Source organism: Mobula hypostoma, chromosome 7 (genome assembly GCF_963921235.1).
Source record: "Mobula hypostoma chromosome 7, sMobHyp1.1, whole genome shotgun sequence".
Taxonomy (NCBI): Eukaryota; Metazoa; Chordata; class Chondrichthyes; order Myliobatiformes; family Myliobatidae; genus Mobula; species Mobula hypostoma.
Genome location: NC_086103.1, coordinates 173,574,319 through 173,597,894, shown reverse-complemented (window position 1 = coordinate 173,597,894; position 23,576 = coordinate 173,574,319). Strand labels below are relative to the sequence as shown.

Genomic DNA, 23,576 nt, shown 5'->3' with positions numbered 1-23,576 from the left:
CACAGTTTGTCTTTTTTCACTGTTTGCCAGTCTTTCTCAAGTCAAGTCTATTGTCATTTAACCGCATATGTGTATATAATGTATTTGAAGACGAGACAACGCTTTTTCGAACCAGACTTTAAAGCACATAACACACGATAACTTTTGAAGGCAAGGATAAAACCTACATATGAATCACACATAAATAACAAACTGAAGTGTATTAATATTAAATATTGTAAGGTACGGAACAGATTAACCAGTGACATTTCGAATGGGATGCGGCTGGGAGCTAAGAAGTCTAATGGCCTGGGGGAGGAAACTGTTTCTCATTCTGACCGTTCTTGTTTTTATGCATCGGAGTCTCCTGCCTGATAGCAGAAAGTCAAAGAGGATGCTGGATGGACAGGTAGGATCCTTAATAATACCAAGGGCCCTGTGCATTCAGCACTTCTGATAAATAACATATGTATGGTTTTTTTATACGTTTTATTGCACAGGTTATTTTTCCTGTAAATGTCTGCTAGAAGACAAATCTCCATGTAGCATAGGGTGACATATACGTACTTCCATAACAAGCTTACTTTTAACTTAATTTTAATTGTAACATTACTGATTCTGATGTACGTCTTCAGTTTACAAAGTTATTTTTCATAATAATGATTAATGTGCTACCAAAGGTATCTACTACTTCACCCGGCCTTTTATTCACAAAACTTACCTATGAAATGTTTTATCAGACAAATCCCTTTCACAGATGAGTATAGATTTTAACCATAGTGTTAGTCAGAATAATCTCTACTTGGAACATCAGCTAATATGTAATTTAGAATGATACAAACTTAGCAGAACTCATTCAGACACAACCAAATAAAGAAAATGTTACCTTTAGAACCAGTCTTGTCAGGTTTATAATTGCCACCAGCTACATCTGCAAGATCATCATCCCCGAACTGATGGCCTGCACAATTAAAGGCAGAAGATGAAGCGCATGCTCTGGAGGCAATAAAAAAATGTTTTCACTGCAAAAAAATGCAAGTACCACTGGGAGACCAGGACATGATGGATGTGAAGAAGATACTTTCTCTTATGTGAGAATCCACAAAATAACAAAAAAAAGTTGTCCATTTCAGGAGTAGGGCAATTTATATTTTCATTGGAGGATCACAAGACCTTGAAACATTCTTCCTCAAAGGGCAACTGAAGCAGAGACTTTAATATAGTATCAGAATTTTTTTGTTTAGATATCTACAATTGGGCCACCGTGATACCATAGTGATTGATATGAAACTATTACAGCTTAGGGCATCAGAGTTTGGAGATCATTGTGTGTACCAGATCATTGTCCATCTTGTGAAGTGCATATGTTTCCTCCAGATGCTCCAGTTTCCTCCCCAATTTCAAATATGCGACTTTTAGTAGGTTAATTGGTAGGTTTAAATGGTAGGTTGCTGGGTGGTGGAATGTCCTGTTCCATGTCCTACCTATATGAAAGCTGGGTAAGAGTGGGAAAGTGAGGGAATGTTGACAGGACTGCACTGCAGAAACAATTGGCTTTTCTCCAAACTCAGGGAAGGAGAAGGAGAAAGAAGATCAGAGTACGTAAACACCCAACATGCTCTACAAGACAGTAATAGGACCATGATCAACTGAGTCTTTGCCTCAACTCCATTTATCCCACTCAGATAAGCGTTCAAACTGAAGCCAATGCCAACCTAGAGCATTCTCAACAGCCGTCCATGGGTCCATAAACCCAATCTTTTGGGGGAAAAAACCTTCTCAACTACAAAATTTCTTCAGATGTACTGTGGAGCTTCTTCCTCTCTGCCGTCAGAATTCTAAACAGACCATGAACTCTATCTCACATTTGCATTAATTTTATTTATACTGTACACTTCTGATTGTAACTTAAAGAAATTTCACGTATTGTGCTGCTATCTCAGATAATAAACATAATAATCAATAGTCAGTAATAATAAATCTGATTCTGATTAGGAGGGGTTGCCAGTAAATACGACACTCCTCTGCTCAAGCTCTACTGATAACCAGTATGACACACACCAAATGCTGGAAGAACTCAGCAGTTCAGGGACCATCTATGGAAATGAAGAAATATTCGAGGTTTCACGCCCAAAACGTCGAATGTGTATTCATTTCCATAAATGCTGTCTGACATGGTGAGTTCCTCCAGCAATTTTGGTGTGTTGGTTGGATTTCCAGTGTCTGCAGGATTTCTCGTGTTTATAATTAACCAGCACAGTTTGTAGATTTTCACTCCCTTCAGAAGGTGTATATGCTTACAAAGTAAAGGACCTGGAGCGGGATGCATTCAGGGCCATCCGGGAGGCTGAGCACTTCACTGATGTGTCTTTTACTCAGGTGGTCACAGCCTGAATTCAGGCCTCAGATAGTAGATCACAAACATGAGAAAGTCTGCAGATGCTGGAAATCCAAAGCAACACACAAAATGCTGGAGGAGCACAGCAGATCAGGCAGCATTTATGGAACAGAGTAAACAACTGACATTTTGGGCTAATACTCTTCTTCATGACTGAGTAGATGGGTAACCACCAGAAGTAATGGGAGTAAGCATTCAATGTAGGGTTCCCCTGTGGCTATTCCCCTCAGCAATAAGTATATCCCTTCGGATACTACTGGGGGATGATCAGATGATCTACAAGGGCACAGCATGCTGACTTTAGCCTACTTTATCATGTACCTACAAGTACCCTGAAACACCATCTTAATAATGAACTCCAACAATTTCCCAACCATGAAGTTCAGGCTAACTGGCTGATAATTTCCTTTATTCATCCTCCCTCTCTTCTTAAAGACTGGAGTGACATTTGCAATTTTCCAGTCCTCCGGAAACATTCCAGAATCTGGTGATTCTTGAAAGATCATTACAAGAGATGCTGCTACTGAACAAGTTCTAATATACACTCACTGGCTACTTTATTAGGTACACCTGTACAGCTGCTCATTGATACAAATATCTAACCAGCCAATCACGTGGCAGCAGCTCAATGCATAAAAAGCATGCCAACATGGTCAAGAGGTCCAGTTGTTGTTCAGAGTGGGAATAAATGTGACCGAACTAACTTTGACTGTGGAATGATTGTTGGTGCCAGACGGGGTGGTTTGAGCATCTCAGAAACTGCTGATCTCTTGGGACTTTCATATTAGATTTTATAGAGAATGGTGCAAAAATTTAAAAAATATCCAGTGAGTGATAGTACCGTGAGCGAAAATGCCTTGCTCATGACAGAGGTCAGAGGAAATAGGCCAGATTAGTTCAAGCTGACAGGAAGGCAACAGTGGCTCAAATTTATTCTTTATTTATTTAGAGATACAGCACAGAACAGGACCTTCCAGCCCTTAGAGCTGCGCTGCCCAGCAACCCACCAATTTAATCCTAGCCTTATCACAGGACAATTTACAATGACCAATTAACATACTAACTGATATGTCTTTGGACTGTGGGAGGAAACCAGAGAACCCAGAGGAAACCCACATATGCTCATGAGAAGGAATGTACAAACTTGCTCGCAGAGGGTACTAGAACTGAACTCTGACACTCTGAGCTTTAATGGCGTTGCATTAACCACTATGCAGCCATGGTGCCCCATCCTTTACACCAGTGCTTTGCGGAAGAGCATCTGTGAATGCACAACACTTCAAACTTTGAAGTGGATAGGCGACAGCAGCAGATGACCAGACTAGGCTCCATCCCTGTGCCAAAAAGTGGCCACTGAGTGTACTGGTCAATACACCCCTAGCATGCTCACAGGTTAGCAGACATTCAGCTCAGTAGCAGAAGGTCAAAAACATGTGGCTTACCTGATCCACCACTGCCTCCTGGCTTATAAGGGGACTTGGTTGGAGTGTACTTGTCTGTCAGAAAAACAAGGTTGCAGATTAATCAAATCCAGTCTCAAGTGCAGATTAAATAGTGCAATTGTCTCATTTTACCCCCAAAAATTGATGAATTAGAAGTTAAAATTGCACCTGCCACTTCACTGAATGTACATTTTAACATACTGTACTCATTTAAATAATAATGTAAAGTATGCCAATTTTTGGAGAAGTACATAGAAAGGAAAGGGTCAGAGCAGGGGGTTCACAGGTAGGGGTTAATGGTATAAAAAGTTGGTTAATGGTAGGGGTCCATGGCATAAAAAGTTTGGGAACCCCTGGTTTAGTGAGCTGGGACTGGCTCAGGAAGACAACCTTGTCTGCATGAATAAGTTCAGCCACGTTCTGTCCAGGATAATTTAATAACTCTACAATTCCAATTATTCCAAATAAATTAATAGTCATAGTCATACTTTATTAATCCCGGGGGAAATTGGTTTTTGTTACAGTTGCTCCATAAATAATAAATAGTAATAGAACCATAAATAGTTAAATAGTAACATGTAAATTATGCCAGTAAATTATGAAATAAGTCCAGGACCAGCCTATTGGCTCAGGGTGTCTGACCCTCCAAGGGAGGAGTTGTAAAGTTTGATGGCCACAGGCAGGAATGACTTCCTATGACGCTCAGTGTTGCATCTCGGTGGAATGAGTCGCTGGCTGAATGTACTCCTGTGCCCACCCAGTACATTATGTAGTGGATGGGAGACATTGACCAAGATGGCATGCAACTTGGACAGCATCCTCTTTTCAGACACCACCGTTGGAGAATCCAGTTCCATCCCCACAACATCACTGGCCTTACGAATGAGTTTGTTGATTCTGTTGGTGTCTGCCACCCTCAGCCTGCTGCCCCAGCACACAACAGCAAACATGATAGCACTGGCCACCACAGACTTGTAGAACATCTTCAGCATCGTCCGGCAGATGTTAAAGGACCTCAGTCTCCTCAGGAAATAGAGATGGCTCTGACCCTTCTTGTAGACAGCCTCAGTGTTCTTTGACCAGTCCAGTTTATTGTCAATTCGTATCCCCAGGTATTTGTAATCCTCCACCATGTCCACACTGACCCCCTGGATGGAAACAGGGGTCACCGGTACCTTAGCTCTCCTCAGGTCTACCACCAGCTCCTTAGTCTTTTTCACATTAAGCTGCAGATAATTCTGCTCACACCATTTGACAAAGTTTCCTACCGTAGCCCTGTACTCAGCCTCATCTCCCTTGCTGATGCATCCAACTATGGCAGAGTCATCTGAAAACTTCTGAAGATGACAAGACTCTGTGCAGTAGTCGAAATCCGAGGTGTAAATGGTGTAGAGAAAGGGAGACAAGGCAGTCCCCTGTGGAGCCCCAGTGCTGCTGATCACTCTGTCGGACACACAGTGTTGCAAGCACACGTACTGTGGTCTGCCAGTCAGGTAATCAAGAATCCATGACACCAGGGAAGCATCCACCTGCATCGCTGTCAGCTTCTCCCTCAGCAGAGCAGGGCGGATGGTGTTGAACGCACTGGAGAAGTCAAAAAACATGACCCTCACAGTGCTCGCTGGCTTGTCCAGGTGGGCGTAGACACGGTTCAGCAGGTAGACAATGGCATCCTCAATTCCAAGTCGGGGCTGTTCCTAAAGCCACATTCAGTGGCCAATATGGAGTTCAAGTTTATTGCCATCTGACTGTACATATATACAACCAAATGAAACAATGTTCCTCCGGACCACAGTGCACCCACCACTCATCACACACAGCACAAAACATTATCACAAATAAGTTAATGAAATATAATTGAAAATGTAGTGCACAGTACAGGTAAACAGCTTGCTGTCCTAGTGACAGGACCTCGGTGGTGACAGGATATTAATTAGTCTCACAGCCCGAAGGAAGAAGCTGTTAGCCAGTCTGACAGTCCTAGTCCTGATGCTCCTGTACCTCCTTCCTGTCGGTAGTGAGTCAAAGAGATTGTGGGATGAATTGCTACCCTTTAACGTTTGTTTCAATCTAAAATCAACATCCCAGTTTACAGTAGTGCAACAATGACCTCCCTCACCTTAAAAAAACTAATTATACGAGAGTTATCACTTTGCCCAATGATTTACAAGTAGTCAGGAATCAATACTGCAAGCTGGTTTAAACCTGGGTAATACCATACTGCAGTAAAACTCAATGCACTAACCAACCCTTCAGAAATCCCAACGGTTCAGCATCTAAAATACAACGTCCACAATTTATGCTCACCAGGTCCTAGTTCCTGTTCTCACCTTATCTGGTTCAGTTGCCCACCCTCCCTTGACACTTTCTGGGTTCCATTTCTCATACTCCCTGTCAATTTATTGGGTTCACTTAAATGTTGTTCTCACACCCCTTCAAAAGGCAAATTAAAAGGGTGCTGGAGTATTAAAACGACATACAATTTAAGACCAGACGACACAGCCTCAGAATAGAGGGACATCCTTTTAGAAAGGCCAGGAGGAGGGGGAATTGTTTGAGCCAGTGTGTATTTAATCTGTGGAATTTGTTGCCACAAGACCATAAGACAAAGGTGCAGAAGTCAGCCATTCGGCCCATCGAGTCTGCTACGCCATTTTATCATGAGCTGATCCATTCTCACATTTAGTCGCACTCCCCTGCCTTCTCACCATAACCTTTGATGCCCTGGCTACTCAGATACCTATCAATCTCTGCCTTAAATACACCCAATGACTTGGCCTCCACTGCCGCCCATGGCAACAAATTCCATAGATTCACCACCCTCTGACTAAAAATATTTCTTCACATCTCTGTTTTTCTGTTCATTTCTGTTTTTTCCCCATTTCTGTTGCGACAGGCAGCTGTGGAGGCCAAGCCATTAGTTGATAGATTGGTGATTAGTCAGGGCATGAAAGGATACGGGGAGAAGGCAGCAGATTGGGGTTGAGAGGATAAATGGGCCAGCCATGATGAAATGGCAGAGCAGATTCAATGGGATATATGGCCCAATTCTACTCCTATATCTTACGATCTTATTATCTGGAAAACGTGCCAATCTGGCACTAATGTCCTACTATGCCAGAAGCTCCACTCTTGTTTTGAGTTTAAGAACAAAGAAATGCCCAGCTCTTTAATGGTGCCCTCCTGCAGAAAAGACACCAGAGATAGATCTTACCAAAGTACCATGCACCTTACACCAGACTGACAATCAAGACATCTCTCACTACCTGGAAGGCAGGGAAAATTGTGCTTTACAATTTACCGGAGTGGGGAAAAGGATCAATGGGGAAGTGGTATTGTCCCATGAGGAATGCCGAAGACACCTGTGGCCTATTTTACCCAGCCATGAAGCTTCACACAGCTAGATTGCCACACCCCAGTGATGTACTGCCCATTTAAAGGGTTTCCCCTGGAGATTAAACAATTTACTGTAGAGGTTAAATAACCACATGTACAAACCAATTTGAAATAGTTGTACCTACCTTCACCGTTAACAGCATCACTCAAATCAAATCCATCAACTGAAAACAAAGAGGAAAAATGAAGTTAACAATGTTTTGGAATGCCCCATCCTTTCTCCCTCCCACCCAAACACAACCAAGTTACCAGTCCACAGCCATACTCCCCTTTGCCCCACTATCCCATCACAACATTTCCAGGACCAGAAACCCTTCAAACATTCTGGACCACAAATTGTTTTTATTGCACTGTGACTTCTAAACCAATGTATTCAAGTTGAGGACTTGAGCATTTAATCAATACTTTTTTTTTACCCATAGTCAGACATAGTTTCAGAAAGGTTGTTCTAGGTCTAATTCTAGTGCACTCCAAATGAACAGCTACTTGGGAAGTGTAGTCATTCAGACAAGTTAATACACAATGTCGTCAGTGTGGGAAGAGTTCACAATTTTTCTATCTGACCAACAGGACAGCCCCCACTCCTCTGGTGTCCTGTACAACCCTTACACTTGAGCCAACATCACTAAACAATGTTTATTCTTTATTGTAATTTGTAGAGGCTTGTTACATCTCCAAGAGTGATACAGAAGGTAATGATGCCATCTCACTGCTCCAGCAACTAGTTCAATTCGGACCTAGTGCGCTCTCACTGTGGAGTTTGCATTATTCCCCCTCCATGTGTATCCCCAGTTGCTCCGGTCTCCTCCTGCATCCCAAAGACCCGCTGGTTGGAAGACTGGCCACTGCATGGGATAATCTGTAAGGGGTCTGTACGTCCTCCCTGTGGAATGCGTAGGTTTTCTCTGGGTGCCCTGGTTTCATCCTACAGTCGAAAGACGTACTGGTTAGTAGGTTAAGTGGTCATTGTAAGTTGTCCCGTGGCTAGGGTTAAATAGGTAGGTTGATGGATGGCATGGTTCAAAGGGCCTACTCTGCACTGTATCGCAATAAATAAATTGGTGGATTAGCCGGAGAATCTGGGTGGTCTATATATGTGCAAAAGAAACTAGGTTGCCAAAAAAACACATAGGGGAGGGTAAATGGAAATTCCTGGAGAACAAACTTAACCAAATGGTTTAATAATGGCTATACTTCATTAGGAGTTTGAAGAGATTTGGTACGTCAACAAATACACTCAAAAACATCTATAGATGTACCATGGAGAGCATTCTGACAGGCTGCATCACTGTCCGGTATGGAGGGGAGCAACTGCAGAGGACCGAAAGAAGCTGCAGAGGGTTGTAAATTTAGTCAGCTACATCTTGGGTACTAGCCTACAAAGTAACCAGGACATTTTCAAGGAGCGGTGTCTCAGAAAAGCAGCGTCCATTAAGAACCTCCAGCACCCAGGGCATGCCCTTTTCTCACTGTTACCATCAGATAGGAGGTACAGAAGCCTGAAGGCACACACTCAGCAATTCAGGAACAGCTTCTTCCCCTCTGCCATACAATTCCTTAATGGACATTGAACCCTTGAACACTACCTCACTTTTTTTTTAACTATTTGGTATTTCTGTTCTTTTGCACAATTTTTCATCTAATTAATATATGCATACTTTATAAAGTATACTGAATAAAATTTACTTATTTATAAATTATTATTTTTTTCTTCTGTACCATATAGCCTACAGTATAATAAGGGACTACTTTATGTTTTAGTAACACATCGTTGAATGCGCTATTAGGCGCATATTGATCTGTACGTGTGTGCCGAGCTCGGTTTCTGCCAGTAAAGAACCATGAACCTTAGCTCCCGTCTCCAACGTTTTTATTAATAGCATTGTTGCGTAACCAGGCCAGATACACAACATCTTCTATACTATGTATTGCATTGAACTGCTGCTGCTAAGTTAACAAAATTTGCGTCACATGCCGATGATAATAACCCTGATTCTGATACGAGTATAAATTATGAGAATTGTAATTACACATCGAAAGCACTACATTGACCAAAATAGCAGAGAGATGAGCAACTCACCATCATCCTGCTTTGGATCAACAGGTTTCTTGTCATCATCAAAATCTAAATCCAATGCTATACACAAAACAGAAAGAGAAAATTAATGAAAGCATCTGAATAAAAGAACCATGCATGCTGAAAAGTCATCTGGTGCACAGGTTACCCCTAGAGTCTGGAGAAAATGGGGGAAGTCAAAGGGAAGAAATGGTTGAAGGTGTGGACCACTTCTGCCAGACACAGCAGGGTGGTGGTGGAGGGGACCTGGTTGGTTCTTTTATTGAGAAAGAAACAGACAACTTCAAAACCTTCTGGATGGGAGAATGGAAATGCATAGGAACTGGATGTTCGCAGTGAAAATGAGACGGTCATCCAGGGAATTGAACGTTATGAGGAGACAGAGCATGAGAAGTGTCACGGATGTAGGTGAGAAAGGACTGAAACAAGGGGGATAGAATGGAATCGATGACACCAGTCTAGTGAGGCAGGAGCAAGCAAAGACAGTGGGCCCACTGGATATCGTGGATCTTGAGTAGGAGGTCGAAGTGAGCAGTATGGGGTAAGGGAACTATGAATCTGGTAGCAGTAGATGGAAATTCACCAGAGTTGATGAGGTCAGTGATGGTGTTGGAGACAGTTTTCTGATGATCCAGAGTGGGATCCTTAAGGGGTAGGTAAGAGGACATGTCTGAGAGTTTTTGCCTGGCCTCAGCAAGGTGCAGGTTAGTCTACTGCACTACAACAGCGCCCCCTTTGTCTAAGGGTTTGATAGCAAGGTTGGGATTAGTGCGGAGAGAGTGGATGGCGGTGTGTTCAGAGGGGCCAAGGTTTGAGGAGGAGAGAGCAGTGTTGAAGTTGAGCAGTTGTTGCTCCAAGCTCACAAATTAACTTGTTAAAAGAATCCAGATTCAGATTTATTTATCACAAGTGTCGTTTGCATTAACAACCAACACACCCAAGGAAATGCTGAGGGACAGCCCACAAGTATTGCCATACACTCCAGCACCCACACAGCATGCCTACAATGCTTGGGCAGGACAATGCAGAACACAACAAGTAACAAAACAAATACATCCCTCTGACCCACACAAAATACACAGTTCTCTAACCCCTGCTTAAGCCTCCAATGAGCTCATAGATTCAATAAGAAAAGGGGTTTGGTTTCTATATACACAAATATTATTTGGATTCCTGCAAAACTTTTAACCTTGATAAAATGCAAGTACATTCTTCAAAACTAATAACAAGAAGTGAAAAGTTTTTTAAAATTAGCTCAGCATACAAAGGGTAATATATTTAAATCTTTAGTGCACAAAAACAGAAATACTTACGAACATCGGGCAATGAAGGTTTTGTAGCTGCAAGGAAAAGAAATAAGTTTTATAATTGTTTCAATTTTATTTTAACCACATATCAAGTGTCCTTCTAAATTGTAGACAACAATGTTTGCATATCAGAAACACACATGGGTGATGCCAAAAGGCTCGATAAACTGATTAGAAAGGCTGGCTCTGTTATAGGAATCAAATTGGACACACTGGAGGCTGTGGTAGAACAAAGGACCCTCCGTAAAATCATACAGAAACATATAGAACAACCAATTTGCCAAAATGGCTGAATTCAGCATACAGTTCTGGAGGGTGCAATGTATTAGACAAGCTGTTCCTCAAGCAACAGTGTGAAGAGGATAAAGACAAAGAAGTATTATTGGGATGGGATTCCAAATCAAAGTGACAGGAGAATTCGGCTATTTTGCCCAGTGACTCTACTGCGTCGTTCCCGCATGGCTGATTTATTATCCCTCTCAATCCCATTCTTCTGCCTTCTCCCCGTAATTTTTGACGCCCTTACTAATCAAGAGTCCATCAACCTCTGCTTTAAATGTAGCCAATGATCTGACCTAAACATCCATCTATTGCAATGAACTCCAGAGATTTATTAAATATAGGAAGAGGAAAAGAAATTCTTCCTCAGTTCTGGTCTAAAGGGACGTCCTTTTCTTCCTGAAGCTGTGAGACTTCTGAACACCTATTACACTTTATGACTGCACCCAGAGCATTATACTGCTATATATTTAACTATATATTGTATATGCTCTTTCTGTCAAATTTGTACATTCACAGAATATAATAATTTTTTCTATTATCTATGAACACTATTATCTGTGCTGTACAAGATCTATGTACTGTGCTTTCCACCTTGGTCCCAGACAAACTTTGTTTCGTTTAGTTGTATACATGTGCACCATTGCATGACAATAAACTTGAACTTGAAATATTCTGAGGCTGTTTCCCTTGGTTCTAGACATACAAACATAGAAAATAGGTGGAGTAGGCCATTCAGCCCTTCGAGCCTGCATCGCCATTCAGTATGATCATGGCTGATCATCCCACTCAGAACCCTGTACCAGCCTTCCCTCCATACCCCCTGATCCCCATAGCCACAAGGGCCATATCTAACTCCCTCTTAAATATAGCCAGTGAACTGGCCTCAACTGTTTCCTGTGGCAGAGAATTCCACAGATTCACCACTCTCTGTGTGAAGAAGTTTTTCCTAATCTCGGTCCTAAAAGGCTTCCCCTTTATCCTCAAACTGTGACCCCTCGTTCTGGACTTCCCCAACATCGGGAACAATCTTCCTGCATCTAGCCTGTCCAATCCCTTTAGGATTTTATACGTTTCAATAAGATCCCCCCTCAGTCTTCTAAATTTCAACGACTGTAAGCCTAGTCGATCTAGTCTTTCATCATATGAAAGTCCTGCCATTCCAGGAATCAATCTGGTGAACCTTCCACTATAGGAAATATCCTCTCCACCCTCACTCTATATTTGGTAGATATCAATGAGTTCCGTTGGGTCATCCTGGTGGAGAGAGTGCAGGGATTTTGCCAAGTAGATACCCAATCTTGTTTGCACTTTGTCCAATGTAGAGTTCATTCACTCTCTTCCGATCTCTAACCCATGCTGACATTCTCTTTCATTCTCTGCCTTCCTCCACTCCCTACCTCCCCCAGCAACTTGCAACAAGTTTCCTTTCTAACTTCTCCACTTCTGACAAAAAAAACTCTAAATTGTTAACATTTTTAACCCTTCTCTCCACAGAATCTGCTGGAAATATTCTTCAAGCACTTTTTTTTCCCTGCTTTCCAGCACCAGCTTTCTGTTTGGCATTTCCTTTGAAAGGGGAGGGGCTCACAGAAGATAGATTTCCTCACACCAAGTTCTCTCACGTTCAGCCACAAAAACCAATCAGCACATGATGAGGGATGAAATTATCTGCCAGCTTCACTTTATTTCTCCCATGTGGTTGCATCTACCGGTTTTTGTTGCCACCCTCTATGACACTGTGTCCAATTGCTATTGGCCTACTTATTCCCTCCCCGTTCTCTGTATCCACCCATCACCCACCAGCAGTCTTAACAACCTCACCCTCTCTGCCTCCCCTACAAGGCTCTAGGTGCACATACCTCTCTCTTTCCATCACATACCACTCATCACCTCTGTCACAGAGTACGCTGGCAAACTGATGAACACAGATCCAGAGGAACAACAGACTCCCATGTAAAGAGAGAAACTGGAATTTATACGTAGGAATTCCAATGTTCGACCGAGTGACACCACGAAGTGAATCATTCTCAACACAAGGGCCCTGCAATTAGTGCTAATCAGGAGTCCACTTCAAATAATCATAGTAAGCAGAAAACCCTGACAAGTCAGAATAAATTTGACAATATTAAACAGAAACCACAAGGGTTTAACGGCTCTAGTTGAGACAACAATTAACAAAACACAGGTGTTCTAGAAACCTCAGATGTCAACACTCTACGGCTCACCACACAGGCCCACAGGACTCATGACAACCTAACAGAGCCTTTCCAGGCATCCTAATGCACAGTTTCAACTCAAAACATCAACAATGCTTTTCCCTTCCACAAATGATGCTCAACCGTGCTGAATTCCTCCTAGTTTGTTGTTCAAGACTCCAGCACCTGCAAGACTGGTCTCTCCAGACATGGTCACATCCTTCCTTCTTGCTTCTGTACACTGGTCCCAACCTGAAACATCGGTCATCCTTTTGCCTCCACAGATACTTCCTGACCACTGAAGCAAAGAATGCCACAGCACAGAACAGGCCGTTTGACCCAACTAGTGCCAAACCATTAAGCTTGCTTAGTCCAATCGACCTACCTCCCAACCATGTACCTATCCAAATATCTCTTAAATGCTGAAATCAAACCTGCCTCCACCACTTCCTCCAGCAGCTTGTTCTACAATCTCTTCACACTCTGAGTGAACAAGTTCCACCTCGTGTTCCTCTTAAACATTTCACCTTCGAGCCATGCCTTCAAGTTCAAGTCTCACCCAAGCTCAGCTGAAAATCCTGTTTGCATTTCCCTATCTATACCCCTCAAAATTTTGTATACCTCTGTCAAATCTCCTCATTCTCCGTTGCCCTAGGGAATAAAATCCTAACCTATTCAACTTTTCCCTATAACTTAGGTCCTCATGTCCTGGAAACAGCCTTGTACATTTTCTCTGCACTCTTTCAGTCTGGTTCCTCCAGAAGTTTGTGTTTTGTGCTCAGATTATAAATAAGGACCTTTAATTTTACTCGAACCCCCACAATTTGTAAATCAAACTCTTTCTACAACTCATCCAAAACAGAGATGAGGAGAAATTCCTTTGGCCAAAGCATGGTGAATCCGTGAAATTCATTGGCACAGATGACTGTGGAGGCCAAGTCATTGGGTATATTTATAATGGAAGTTGATAGGTTTTTGATTAGTAAAGGTGTCAAAAGTTATAAGGAGAAGACAGAAGAATGGGGTTCAGATGGATAATATATCAGCAGTAATGGACTAGTAGAAAAGACTCAATGGGCCAAATAGCCTAGTTCTGTTTCTCTGTCTGTTGGTCTTATATAAAGCTGCAGATTTATCAAATGCATCAATCAAGATATTGAAACAAAAACCCTACCAAATAGTTCTGGTTAACACGCGATGAGGATATATAAATACACAAGAGAAAATATAGGACTGCACAGGACATTCATCAGGATGTTGTCTCAAAGTTGGTGAGAGCAAGTTTGACTTGAAGTTGAGTTGGCTGTTGTGGTGGGACAGAAGGAAGACCTGACTGAGAGGCATAGAAAGATAGACTCAGTGGCCTCTTTATTAGGTACACCTGTTCGTTAATGCAGGTATCTAATCAGCCAGTCATGTGGCAGCAACTCAATGCATAAACGCATGCAAACATGGTCAAGAGATTCTGTTGTTGTTCAGACCAGACATCAGCATGGGGAAGAAAATACGATCTGTTGGTGCCAGACAGGGTAGTTTGCACATCTCAGAAACAGCTGATCTGCTGGGATTTTCACATTATTTAGTTAACAGAGAATGGTGCAAAAAGCAAAAAATACACCCAGTGAGTGAAAATGTCTTGTTAATGACAGAGGTCAGAGGGGAATGGTCAGACTGGTTCAAGCTGACAGAAAGGCAACAGTAACTCAGATAACCATGCATTACAACAGTGGTGTGCAGAACAGCATCTCAAATCTTGAAGTAGAGGAGCTACAGCAGCAGAGTACCATGAACAGATCCTCAGTGGCCACTTTATTAGGTACAAGAGAGATATATAATAGTGGTCACGGAGTGTATCATCTTTATCGCAAGGCAGTTATGCATAAATGTACAAGGCACAGGAACAGGTAAAGAGTACTGGGTTTAGAGGGGATCTGACATAGTCTTTTTCCCCCACCTGGAGGGAGTTTGGAAATTGGAATGTAATGCCCAACAGGATGGTAGAGCAAGGTACTCTCACAACTTGATAAGTACTTGAAATGGAAAGATATTGAAGACCACGGACCAAGAGCTGGCAAATAAGATTAGTATAGATGGGTAAGACAATGATCACCATAGACATGGAGTCAAGGGCCAGTTTCGGTGCTAGATGACTCAATATCGGTAAAGTTATTTATACATACTTGGTGCTTTAGTTGGATCATCATTTAATGCATCTTCTAGGTTTAAACCGAAATTGTCATCGCCTGAGTAATGAAACACAGGATTGAAATTAATTTTCTTCAAAACAATCACTGATATGTTTAATACCAACCGTAGCAACGAAAGAAAACTACGTCATCAGGATTTGCTCTCCGAGTCGTGGAACACTATAGCACGAAAACAGGCCTTTCTGCCCATCTAGTTCATGCTGAATTAAAAGAAGGAATCGGAGACGCATCCACCACTTCTGCTGGAAGCTTGTTCCACACTCTCACCATCCCGAGTGAAGATGTTCTCCCTCATGTTCCCCTTGAACATTTCACCATTCACCCTCACCGGAAAAAGCCTGTTTGTGTTTACCCTAACTACATCCCTCATAATTTTGTATATCAAATCTCCCCTCATTCTCCAACACCCGGGGGAATAATTTGGGATAACTTGTTTGGCATAAATGACCCATTCCTAAATTGTTTAGTACTAATGAAGTCACCATGATAAAAGACAAAAAGAAAACCAATGGGATCTATATTTGGATGTAAATGAAGTAATTAATTCTGCTGTCACTATTACAATCTGGGGATTTTAGGTTATTTTATATGTGAAAAAAAAACAAGTTAGACAAGCAGTGAGCAGGATATGACCATAATACTCTTCTCCTGTCGGTGGGGGATTTGTATATCAAGGAACAGTACAGCTCCAGTAAACATAGGAAATCAGTGGTTCAGCTACTGTTACACATTAGACATCTTTGCTGTCATGATGAAGGGTCTCAGCCCAAAGAATCAACTCCTTATTCCTCTCCAGAGATGCTGCCTGACCTACTGAGCTCCTCCAGCATCTTGAGTGTGTTGCTCTGGATTTACAGCACCTGCAGAATCCCGTGTTTAGACATCTCAGCCGATGGCATGTGTGAGCTCTCCAGTGTTATAGAACATAGGACAGTACAGTACAATTTAGCCCACGATAATCTTCTGACCTCTTTAGTCCTTCCACCCTCCAACCAAAAAGCCTTCCATTTTCTTTTATCCATGTTCTTAAATGTCCCTAATCGTCACGGTAGATGCTCCACGCACCTACTTTTCTTGTTTTAAAAAAAACTATCTCAGGATCTCTCCCTCCTTGATTCCCTTGTTCATTTGCCCCCCTCCACTAATCTCCCTCCTGGCACATATCCCTGCAAGCGACGGAAATGGTACATACACTTGCCCATTCATCTCCTCCCTCACCTCCATTCAGGGCCTCGAACAGTCCTTCTAGGTGAAGTAATATTTCACTTGCGAATCTGTTGGGGGCGTCTATTGTAGCTGGTGCCCCTGTGGGGTTCCCTCTACATTGGAGGTAAACTGGGGGACCGCTTTGTCGAGCACATATGCTCCACCTGGTAAAAGCAGAATGTCCCAGGGAATAACCATTTTAATTCCTATACCCATTTCTACATGTCTTGTCCATGGGCTCCCCTTATGGTATGATGAGGCCACTCTCCGGGTGGAGGAGCAACACCTCATATTCCATTTAGGTATTTAGCACGAATATTGATTTCTCCTTCCGCTAATCTTTTTCTTTTCCCCTCCACCTTTCTTTTTCTTTTTCCCCACTCTGGCTTCGTACCTCTTCTCCTCACCCACCTATCACCTCCCCTTGGTGCCATTCCTTCTTCCCTTTTTCCCAGGATCCTCTCTCCTATCAGATGCCTTCTTCTCCAGCCCTTTCCCTTTCTCACCCACCTGACTTCACCCATCACCTTTTACTGTGCTCTCCCTTTCCCTTTTCACCATCTTTTTATTCTGGATTCTTCCCCCTTCCTTTCCAGTCCTGATGAAAGGTCTCAGCCCAAAACATCCACTGTTTATTCCTTTTCCTAACTGCTGCCTGATCTGATGAGCTCCTGCAGCATTTTGTGTGTGTTACTCGGACATCTCCCCTATGCTTCTCTCCCAACACCTTAAAGTTCTACACACAAAATGCCAGAGGAACTCAGCAAGTCAGGCAGCATCTATGGAAATGAACAATACATTTGTGCCCCCTTGTGCTTATATATGATAAATGACATATTATAAACAGGAGAAACTCAGTCCTTTATCTCATTCACTGTTCATAGAAGCTTGTTGTTCAGACAAAAAAAATCTGTAATGAACATTACTTCATAATAGTGGCAGCAGATTGAATACTTCATTTACAGAATGTTACATGAACATGGTAAGTTCTGTTCATTTCATTAAGGCCAAAAGTTGTGCCACGATCATAGAATGACCCAGAATTCTTCACAGCTCGACGACAATGTTTAGAGAAGTCTCTACCGCAGGGGTTCCCAACCTTTTTTATGCCACAGAGTCTTACCATTAACTGAGGGGTCCATGTTGGGAACCTCTGCTCTACCATAACCAAGGGCAACTGTACAAACTTATTTATTAGGATACAGCACAGAATAGGCCCCTCTGGCCTTGCAAGCCGCAAAGCCCAGCAATCCCCCAGTTTAATCCTAGTCCTATCATGGGACAATTTACAATGACCAATTAACCTACCAACTATTTCATCTTTGGACTGTGGGAGGAAATTGGACCACCGAGGAAACCCACACGGTCATGGGGAGAACATATAAACTCTTTGCAGGCAGCAGCGGAAATTGAAGCTGGGTCACCTGTACTGTAGCGCAATGTGCTAACCACTATGTTACCATGCCACCCAACTTAAGGGCATCTTAAGTAGCATGTACAAAAACTGAGTGCATTTACGATCTCCTTCTTAGCAAGAAACAAAGACAGATGGCATGGATCATACAAAATGTGCTGAAACTCAAGCTTTGTGGATAGATAACAGATGATGGAATAGGTTCAAATTCAAACGATTTTCAAAGTACATTTATTAACAAATTATGTATAAATTATACAACCTTACAGGCAGCCACAAAGCAAGAAATCCAATAGGACCTGTTAAAAAAGACCAACGAGCACCCAAAGCGCAGGGAGAGGCAATAAAAAACACAAATCGTGCAAACAATAGAAGCAAACACAGCATTCAGAATGATAGTGAGTCCATAGACACGAAGCCTGGAGCAGGCCCACAGCCTGAGCCACAACACAGTGGAGATTGGAGCCAACATCACAGAACCAGACTGACCCACACCTCTGGTCCCGACACCCTGCATTTCCAATCCACCCGGCCTGGCGCTTAAATCGTCCAAACGCCACGTTGCTCCCCACACGAGGATCCACATCGATATGCTCTGGGCCTGGACCCCGCCGCCGCCTTAAGGCCCATACCCAAGCTTTCCAAATCGGCCCAGTGCTTAGGTCAATTAGACTAGAAATATTCTTCAAAAACAATACTGCTGAGCAGAAGCCCTCAACCTGTGGCTGCTGAACAAGAGAGAAAAAAAACTTTTCCCCTGAGTTTTGTTTGGACTCCAGACTTTGATTGCTAATTAAGTTTCATATCATGCACACACAAACAGGAAAAGATACAACATTACTGCACAATACAGGCCATTCGACCCAAAATTTTGTGCTGAGCTACCCTTAGATCAATCTTACCCCACCTTCCCACATAGGCACATGGATGATAGTACAATGCAGGGCTATCTAAAGAGAGTTTCTTAAACACCCCCAAATGTATCTAGCTCTACCACCACCCCTGGCAAGGCATTCCACACACCTACCTGTCTAGGTAAAAAAAAACTACCTCTGACATCCTCCATGTACTTTGCTCTGATCAGCTTAAAATTATGCCCCCTCACTTTAGCCATTCCTGCCCTGGGAAAAAAAACGTCTCTGGTTGCCCACTCGATCTATGAATTCTCCATTAAGGGAATAACTCCTTAGGGGAAAATGCATGCTCCACTCGAGTGCTGTTCTCCAATCCAAAGTTGCAATATGGGGTGGGAGGTGCTAGGCAGGTGCTACAACTTTCCTCAGAGTGACCTGCAAGCTAGCAGAGGGAAGGAGTGATAAAGTTTTAAGTGGATTCTCAGATTCCTGTAAATAATGGTTAAGGCTGAGTCTGTGTATTCTGGTTTGAGAATAGCTGCAGCATGTCCGAGCAGCTGCTGTTTGGGGTGAGATAAGGATTAAAAGCTCACAAAAAACCCACAAGAGGATGTCTTCTGGCTTTTCACACCTTTTGGTTTCGACAGGGGGTGGAGACAAGGCAGGACCTTCCTTACACGCCTTTCTTAATTTCAGTAGAGTCTCTTATCTAAATTATTAAGTTCTGCTGTATTTGAGTACCCAGAATGTCTATTGATCTGACTGCCTTACATCCTTGACAGACTCCCTCTCCCCTTCTTCAGCGGCTCATCTGAGACAGTGAATGGCGATGAACTATTCCCGAAGACGTGCTCTTTCATGCAATACTCCGTGATGTCATTTTCCAGGTTGTTGTCTCGATACCAAAGAAATCTCAGGAAATTTCTCTTCCAGCCTGACGACAAAGCAGTGGAACATCTGATATATGTCCACTGTGATGGCAATGGAGTCCTTACAAAAGCAGATAAGTGTCACAATGGCGGGGCATTGGGAGCAAGGGTGGACCCAAATGCAAGACACATCTTGTTTGGTTACTTAGATTTAGTTTATTGTTCGATTCCAAGAGAGCAAAGCAGAAGCAGGAAGAGCGAACAGGATAAGGACTCGGGACTACAACTAGGCTGGGACCAAGGGTCTGGACTTGGACTAGGAATCGGCTCCCAGAACTAGAGGAGACATGAAGAGGCTAGGGTATGGACTCCGAGCCTGAGACTGGGCAAGGACCTAGTACCTCGGTCTTGCCTCGGGCTTGGACCCCAGAACCAGGCATGGACATGACATGGGCTAGGGACAGGAGGAACATGGGAACACAGAGCCTCGGTCTCGGGGGAGCAGGTACATGCAACCATGGACACATACACAGAACAGAGAGCCGGGACCCCTCCTTGGGTACAGGACATAGGGCCGGGACTCATGACCCTCCGCAGGGCAACGGCAAGACGGCCAGACTTACCCCACAGAGGCAAGGACAAGACCAACACGAATGAACACCAGACAGAACCTATCTAGCTCCGGTGATGGAACTAGACCGAAGTGCAGGCAGGGGCTGCAGACGAGGGCTAGAGTCCAGAGGGGCAGAGAAGGGATTCAGACAGGGGGGTAGGACAGGAATCACATACCACTAGGGTCAGGACTTGGAAGTGGTATTTGGATGCCGCAGGGGCCAGGACGTGGTGCTTGGAACCTCCGGGTAGTGGCAAGCTCTAGACTCGGCCCAGGAGCAGTAGACAGCGGCTCCTGATTCTCTCTGGTGGGTTAACTGACGGACCCACCTTGATGAGGAAACTTTGCAGGCTAGCTTTGGCGAGGTAACTGGACAGGGTTGCTCCGGTGAGGAAGGGCGAATTACTGGCACTCGCTTCGGGCGGAGAGTAGGCTTGCTCCGGCCAGATGACATTGGCACGCCGTGACTTTGCAGACGCTCCCGCACCGAACGGCTGAAAGCCGGAGACTATAAACTACCAGTTCAGCCGAGTGTTAATTGCCTCTAATCACCAAAGTCGAGGGACACGGGAAAACAGGGAATCAACAGTCCAGACCGTAACGTAAACAAGGTAAATTTAAAGGGACCCCGATCCAGACCATGACAATAAGTACCCTAAGAAGACTGTTGTTGAGGTCCGGGCCAGTCAGGAGGACCTGATTCAGTGAGACTCCCTTATGTTGAGCACTTGAATCAAAGACCACCCAAATCTGGCCTGGTTTCTTTGGTTGGTAAAACCCCAAAGCAAGGGAGGTCCCAACATTCTTCATCTCTTCCAAGGGGAGGAGCTACCTCTGCATGGCCATTCTGGAATATCTTTTCCATGAATGGGATCAAATGATCCTTCAACTCAGGCTTCTTGTTAAAGGCGCGGCGCAGTGAAGAAAGACGGTCTGCTGCTTGTGACCTGTTGTTGGGAAGGCGAAGTCGTGGCTCTCTGAATGGCAGGGGAGCTACCCAGTTATTCTCCTCATCTTTATAGGCTCCCTGTTCCATAGTCTTCAGAAAGAGTATATCCTCAACTGAAAGGGCCATCTTGTTATCATCTTTTGTCTGTTGAAAGACACTACATCCCAGGTGGTCTCCGTAGTCCTCACATGTGGGACCCTCCACATATGCGGAGAGACCTGGGGCCTTGCTGTTGTACCACTTTCCCTTTACGACATAGCGATTAGGGCACGGTTCAAAGACGGAGTGGCAGCCATTTTCCAGAGTGTTGGTATAGTAGGTGCTCACAGTGGCTGGCTTGTGGAGATTTCCTAGACAGACGTCGCCAACAATTATCCATCCCAAGTCCAGTTTTTGAGCATGGGGGGGGGGGTCATGTGGCCCGTTTATCTGTTTCCGTACTTTATGGATGCTCTTCCGAGCAGGATCATGATGGGAGCCTGAGGGTCGAGCTCTGGGATCTTTTGCGCCAGAGGTTTCAGATGAGCATGATGCAGTGCTGCATCCGGTGTGGGGATTTCAGAGCGATTATTTGAAATCGCACTGCACTCAGTATTGGTAGAGAGAGAATAACCTGCTGGTCCACGGATTCCACCTGAAAGCCATGCACTCTTCTGCCTGCTGTCTCAACCACACGGCTTGAGGGAGTAAGGAGAATTGTGGCCTTTGATATTGAAAAGGTCAAAGAACTCAGACATTACCGATGAGCGATTACTCTGATCGTCCAGTATTGCATATAACCGGATTGCTTTTTCCTGCTGGCCAGCTGGGTAGACTTTCACGAGGCAAATCTTTGAGCACGATCCCCCCACAGACCTGTGTACAGCTTGAGGAAGCAGTAGCTTCTTCAATATTGTTCCCTTTCTCCCGCCATGTGCAGGGATTTGGGCCTTTGAGGACCAAGGAGCAGGTCCAGGGTGCAGGGCTGAGTTGTGACTCTCGCTTCCACATTCAGCACACTTTATGCTGCTGTCACAATTTTTGGCTAGGTGTGCTGATGATGCACAGCATTTGTAGCAGATGCCATGCTGCTTTAAGAAGGCTTTCCTTTCCTATTTTCGATGGACTTCTCCCTAAATCCACGGCATTTTTGGAAGGGGTGCAGTTTATTGTGTAAGGAACATTGTTTAGCAGGATCCACTTTACTCTTGCGTGTTGTGTCAGCCAAAGAGGAGGTGTAAGGAGACACTTCAGTCTTGTGGACTGAGATTGGAGGCCTCTGACTTAAAAGCTCACTTCCCCATCACTGGAGGGTCAGTACTGCCTGGAATGAGAGATCATTTCGCATCTTGGCTTGCTGACAAACGAACCACAAAATAGGCAAACGGTGGAAAGGGAACATTATGCTCTTCCTTGAACTTAAAACCATGTGACAGCCATCTCTCTTGCAAATTATATGGCAGCTTCTGTATGATGGGGTTGATACCACGGGCTGTGTCTAAGTAGGCGAGTCCCAGCAGGTCCCCATCAGATTTAGCGGCTTCAAGCTCCATTAACAAGTCACCTAGCTCTTCTAACTTCCTGTGGTCCTTGATAGAGATCTTAGGGAAGCTATCCACTCTCCTGAACAGCGCACTCTCAATTACCTCTGGCAACCCATAACACTCGTCAAGTCTGTTCCAAGGCACTTTGAGCTCTCTCTGTGGTGATGGCACAGCTCTTATCCTCCTCACATGTTCAGCTGATTCAGTACCTAGCTACTTCACCAAGAGGTCCATCTCTTCACTGTCTGTAAGGTTTAGACCTCGTATGGCATTCAGGAACGATTCTTTCCAAGCCCTGTAACTCTCAGGACGGTCACTAAACTGCAGAAGCCCTGAGGACACAAGTTCGCATCTTGCAAAAAACCTGAAAAAGTTCGACATGCTCTGACTATCAGCAGGGTTAGCCTGTTGGGCCTCTGCATCCTGGTGTGCTTCAGGATGATCTTCATTATTAGATACCTCTGTGTAACTCGTGCGATCCATGGCTCCCCTTGAACTCCGCACCATCTGGGGCTTTCTACCCGAAGGGTGTGACATGTGAGCGTCAGTGTGCCTTAACTGACTTCCAATGAATGAAATACGCTCCTGAGGATGACGGCCATGACTGGGCTCACCATCCTGAATGTGACACTGCACAGTAGCTTTGGGTGCATGCTGTACAACAGTGGCTGGTTGACTAACTGTTAGTGGAGACTCCTTCTAATGTAATGTAGGCTTTGCCTGCTCTTCCACATACTCTTTTGTGCACTCCACTGGATCATGGGTTTGAAGATCAATTTTGGAGCTGAGGTCTTCATTTTGCTCTTCCATGGCTGCCCCCAATGCTTCAGCTCATCTCTCCCGTTGAAGGGCATCAAGTGATGCC

General features: G+C 43.9%; 1 protein-coding gene across 2 annotated transcripts in view; it reads right to left on the bottom strand.

Annotated features, from left to right (window-relative positions):
- Nucleotides 1–23,576, bottom strand: part of LOC134349094 (CD99 antigen-like protein 2) — an 81,707-nt gene that overhangs the window by 11,932 nt on the left and 46,199 nt on the right. For both annotated transcript variants that reach the window (XM_063052963.1, XM_063052964.1), the window contains exons 2-7: nt 15,257–15,319; nt 10,606–10,632; nt 9,296–9,352; nt 7,341–7,379; nt 3,820–3,873; nt 866–940 (exon numbers count right to left, since the gene is read on the bottom strand). In XM_063052963.1, the coding sequence (XP_062909033.1) occupies nt 866–940; nt 3,820–3,873; nt 7,341–7,379; nt 9,296–9,352; nt 10,606–10,632; nt 15,257–15,319 (315 nt within the window). The remainder of the gene's footprint in view (nt 1–865; nt 941–3,819; nt 3,874–7,340; nt 7,380–9,295; nt 9,353–10,605; nt 10,633–15,256; nt 15,320–23,576) is intronic.